Below are 5,326 nucleotides of genomic sequence, written 5' to 3' on the forward strand. Positions count from 1 at the left end.
TATTTAATCTTTCTTTCTAACTATAAGGGTAAGTCATTGGATGACTTAAATTGTGAGGACTCATTTGTGATTTATTAATTAATTCGGATTAATTAATAATTGCATTTTAGTCCCTAGGGTAAGAATATATATAGATATGTTCTTACGGTTAACCCTAGAGGTTAATTGATCGAAAACCCTAATATTAGAAAGAGAGGAAGAGGAGAGACGGCTGAACAATTGTTGCCGTGAACTCCCAAGGCTGATCGGAGTTCTTCTCGGATCCGATTCGGCGTTTTGGTGTTGTCCTTGGCGTCCTTGAAGAGATCTTTTCATTCCGTGATGATTCCGTTCGAGATCGGTGACCTAGATCGGAGTGTACGAGTCGAGAGGAGTCTAATCTCGGTGGAGACGTGCTCGTGTGGACGAGCTAGAGGCCGGACACTTGGACGGCTAATTTGATCGACTCGAATCAATAAGGTTAGTGAAAAGTTCGTAACTTTTCTTATGGATTCATTGTGTGATGTTATCTATTCGTTTAGAAGGCGATTCTTATGTCAAGATGTGATCTTGAAGTTTTTGATTAAACGAGCACGCGATAAAAATTTGATTTTTACCGTAATTAAACTTTCCGCTGCGCACGTGCTCGGTTAACTAACAACCTTTACCGAAAAGTGAGAGACTTTTCTGATTGCTTGCTTAAATTATTATAGCACGCGTATAGTTTGTTTTTTTCCCCCTATAATTACAAAAGAACTTTCATTACTTTCGTCCTAAGGTTAATAACAAAATATTCATTTCTCTTAATAATTAAAAAAGTGATATTTTTAATATTAACATAATTAAAACGACGACGTAGTTTTGCAAGAGAGATTGTAATTTGATGACGTGGCTTCTTTACGTTTCAACTTTGAAAAGTGGTTGTGTGAGAGATGAGTAAATGGTTTGCTTATATATATATATATATATATTGATTTATAGTATCATTCATTCAAAGTCTATTATTATTATTTTATATTTTAATGTGGAATATTTTGGTATTTTATTCAATTAACATGATTGATATGATCCATTAAATTAATACATATAGAATTAGGGAAGATAATCATTAAAACTATCGGGCGGGGTTGAAATATTGACGGTATAAGAATTATTCTCACGAGAGATAATATAATATAATATAATATGTATAATTAGTAATAGGAAATTAACAGCCAATAGAAGATATTATTATTACATATAAAAGGAAGTTTCTGTTTTGGTTGAAGCTGGCTACCACTGTATATATACATGCAGTGCTAGTCCACTAACTTTCTTTGGCGGTGAAAAAATGCAAGACGTACTACAACAATCTACGTTCTCGTTCGTCTATTTGCATTGCGTAGCAGACATGCCGATGCCGACAATGGCATGTCATTGGGGTTGGCACTCTTATTGCTCGGGTTATGGCTCATAATAACTGGGGCCATGTTCAGCATCGATGCTATCATGAGGCGAAGCAGGAATGATGACGATCTGCTGCCCTTGAATCGCGACCCTGAGCGCGGTGGTCTATGGTCGTCGCCACAAAGGATTGGATTTAGCACTCCTCCCCCTCCTCCTCTCGTCGCGCCGCCATCAACTGACTCGGTCCTCCCGCCACTGAAGGAGGTAGCAATCTCTATGGAGCCTGGCACCAAGATCGCCTCCTACAGTAAGGAAACTGCGTCTTTGACGGAATTAGCAGGCTGCAGCGAGTGTGTCATACGCATGGATAATTTCACCAAAGGTGACCAGTTCCGAGCACTCCACAGGCACGCCTTCAAACATGCTTGCATATATAATTGGCTGCTGATGGATTTGCAACATTGTCCATTCTGCCGCTGGCAACGTCAGGTCCATCACTAGGAATTCATCGCCAGCCACGACAGTCTGACTCTCCAAGTAATTAAAAAGTAGTGCCGGGGACTAAACCAGGTTGAATCTGCATTAATCCATATTATTATTTTTTCAGTTATTTTTTTTATATGTACTCTGGTATGTTGCTGTTTTTTTTCAACGATTAATCCAGATTATTATTTTTTCTTAACTCATTCTCCAATTTCCTGATCGAAATAGAACGAACAAACTTGCAAGCTTTCTAAGTATTCCCACCCACAAACGGAAGAAGAAGAAGAAGAAGAAGAAGGAGAGACGTAAGATGTATATACCCGGAGCAGCAGAAAGGATCTAGTAACCGGCAGGCCAGACATATTCCTTACCCAAATATCCAGAGGAATAATAAAATTAAAATTGTTTTTCTAGCGAAGATCATGGAATTTTCCGTTAATTATTGAGGAAAACTTATTAATTCTATTCACGCTCTGATTTAATTTAGGTTAAATAAAAAGGTAAAATTTGGAGAGCTTCGAGAGGAATCTTAGGTCCAAGATCGGTGGTATGATACGAGAGGAAAAAGGTAATTAATTGGATCAATGGCTTTATATATGCACAATATTGGATTTGCATCTTCAGTTACATCTCAACTTTCGGGAGTTTTTTAGGACTTCGAGTTGGCTAGGTCTCTTGGTTTTCGCCACATTATTCTTGAGATTGATTCAGGAAGTGCACGAACATGTACCTGCAAGGTTTGCTATCGAGGATTCAATCGGGATTGTCTTGAGCACGAGAGGGAGGTAGAAGTGCAGCATACCTACCAGGAGGGTAACTCCAATTGCAGATTGGATCGCTCGGTGGCCTATCGAGTTTCCTTTAGGTTGCATTGTTTAATTGATTTTGGCATCGGCTCCTAGTTCAAAAAAAAATAAGAGAGTAAAATTAGAGAATGATCTGAAAAGTTCATCAAATTCCCATGTGTCGCAATCTTATTGGGTAGCTATTGGCCAGTGAAGAATAGACAAGTTGAACTCCAAAAAAAAATAAAAGTAGCCGTGAGCTGGCGGAGTTTCTAGCTGGTTCCCTCCCCGCCCGTCGGCTTTCAGTTCAGCCTGTCCATCCTCTGTCGACGGCGTTGCCTTGCTCCGCCGCAGGTTAGCCTCTCTCTGCGTCTACACTCCCTGAATCAGCCGTTTTAGACTTTAAATTCTCTCATTTTATGTCACTGGCGCGATGTTCAGATACATAATTAAGCCGATTGATTGATTGATCCTGATAGAGCTTATTAGAATCCATCTTATCTTCGCGGTTGAGGCTCTTTCGCCCTGTTCTCGGTCGATCTTCGAGTAGTAATTCTTCTTTGAGTAAAAAACTTCAGGTGGTTGAAGTGAATATATATGTCTTTTATTGGAACGAACTTGCTCTTTCTCGTAACGTAGCCCTTGGTGGCATCAATCTTCACGAATTCAATCATAATATTCAAGAATTGAAACATCAAAGTCGGTGTTACATTTGGATTGAACTTGGTTTGTTTGCTACTACCTTTTCCGATGGTAATGGGCCTAATGGCACAAGGAGATCGGGCCCTTGATAATTATTTCGTATTCATGGTGGTAAAAACTGTATTGGATCTTCGGATAATGTGTAACGATTGAATCTACGGTCTCCTATGTATCATCAGTTTGTCGCAGAGTGTCCCATCATGGCAGCAAAGTACATCGTCGGCTCTGTTCTTGCTTCTTTCGCCATAGGATACGCATGTGACCGTCTTATTGCAGACAAGAAGATATTCGGAGGTGAGTAATTTCGCTCATGTTCTCGAATATATTATCCCATCGACCCTCCACAAAATAACTGACTCCAAGTTGCTACATGTCTAGGCACCACCCCTAGGACTGTTTCGGACAAGGAATGGTGGGAAGAGACTGACAAGAAGTTCCAGAAATGGCCCCGAACTGCTGGGCCTCCCGTGGTGATGAACCCCATCAGACGCCAGAATTTCGTAGTGAAATCCAGTGGACCTTAGAAAGCGATTGCTCGAGATATATCGCACTGGCAATGCCGGTTCTTCTGCCCAAAACATGAGGGATCTCGTATCGCAGTATGTCTCTCATATAAACCTCATCGAACAAACAGTGCTTTAGAGTATGTTGTTATTACCTGTATGCGACGTTAAATCTGCCAGTGGTGTCTAATGTATGCTCCGATATAATGGTCATTACGGTATTGAGTCATCTTCTTATGTGATGAAGGTATGTATTCACAACTATTCAAACAAAGAAAGAGAATGATGGTTTACATCTAAATTCATCTGAATTTCGAAAAGTAATTAGAGGCAGTAGTCGGCTTTCATTGCATTGTTATGTTCTCTACCCTGATCGAGCTACAACTTCAACCGAGTATTTGAAAGTTACGCATTAATTGTTCGATACTTACGGAGTACTTGCACTGATAGCAACCGTCGAGTTCTTAGTTAGGACCCTCTGTATCATTGCGGCGGGCCGATCCAGCGGCTTCGTGGCCCATAATTACACTCAACTTCCAAAGATGCCCAACTCTCTCGCTCTGTAGCGCACACCCTTGAACGAATGCCAAGGTTTTTTAGAGCCCATAGAAAGCACAGCCCGCTGTGAAAGAATTTTATCAAAGATCCGGTCTTCGCAATTAAGAGAAGTGTTGGAAGGATGGATCACTCACTGATCCATGTTAATGTCTGTCTGTATTTTTCTTTCTGTCAGTTATGTTGTCTGTAAGTTGGTTATTGGAAGTCAATTGGTCTCTTGTAGACAGTTAAGTGGATGTTGTTTATTTTGAATTTTACATGTAACTTGCCGAGAGCAGTTACTAGCAGTTGTGTTATGTTTATATGTATGGAGAATATCAGATTGAAATATGTGTTGTTGTTCAGTTTATGAAAGGAAGGGTTGTGTTCATTTTTTTTCTTCTCTCTCTCTCTCTCTTGCAGTATATTGATCTATGTTACTGCAGAAACTAAAATCTGTAGAATTCTGGTATGCATAAGAGACCACAGATCTCTGAGTGCATTTGAGTGTGTGAAGCAAATTTACACTAGAGAGTAAGAGAGTTACCTGTGAGAGTGAGATTTAAGGTTATAACAGTGGTATCAGAGCTTTAAGAGGATCTTAAGGGCAGGGTTAATGGATGCGACAGGGGCAAAGCCCAATTTCTCGAGTATTACTCCACTAGTTTTTGATGGAGAAAACTACCAAACATGGGAAGTGAAGATGAAGGCTTTCATGGAGGGTGCAAACCTATGGGATGCAGTGCTGGAAGATTACGAAGTTGCTCCCTTGCTTGCAAATCCTACTCTCAACCAGATCAAGATTCACAAGGAGAGAGTTACTAGAAAGGCCAAAGCTAAGTCATGCTTATACTCTTCTGTTTCTCCTACCATTTTTACACGCATCATGAGGCTTGAATCTGCAAAAGCCATATGGGATTATCTGAAGGATGAATATGAAGGAGACGAGAG

General features: G+C 40.2%; 1 protein-coding gene across 1 annotated transcript; it reads left to right on the forward strand.

Moving 5' to 3' along the window:
* Positions 1-2,829: 2,829 nt before the first annotated feature.
* Positions 2,830-4,141, forward strand: LOC116210266. The gene is made up of 3 exons (XM_031544115.1): positions 2,830-2,987; positions 3,515-3,629; positions 3,714-4,141. The coding sequence occupies exons 2-3, from the start codon at positions 3,536-3,538 to the stop codon at positions 3,857-3,859; spliced, it is 240 nt and encodes a 79-aa protein (XP_031399975.1). The 5' UTR covers positions 2,830-2,987; positions 3,515-3,535; the 3' UTR covers positions 3,860-4,141.
* The last annotated feature ends 1,185 nt before the right edge of the window (positions 4,142-5,326 follow it).

The sequence above is a fragment of the Punica granatum genome, chromosome 6 (assembly GCF_007655135.1).
Source record: "Punica granatum isolate Tunisia-2019 chromosome 6, ASM765513v2, whole genome shotgun sequence".
Lineage (NCBI taxonomy): Eukaryota > Viridiplantae > Streptophyta > Magnoliopsida > Myrtales > Lythraceae > Punica > Punica granatum.

Excerpts from the sequence above, each read along its gene's own strand:
- LOC116210266 (XM_031544115.1), top strand. The coding sequence starts at position 3,536 with ATGGCAGCAAAGTACATCGTCGGCTCTGTTCTTGCTTCTTTCGCCATA. Across the intron at positions 3,630-3,713 it reads AGACAAGAAGATATTCGGAG|GCACCACCCCTAGGACTGTT; the intron begins GTGAGTAATTTC and ends CTACATGTCTAG.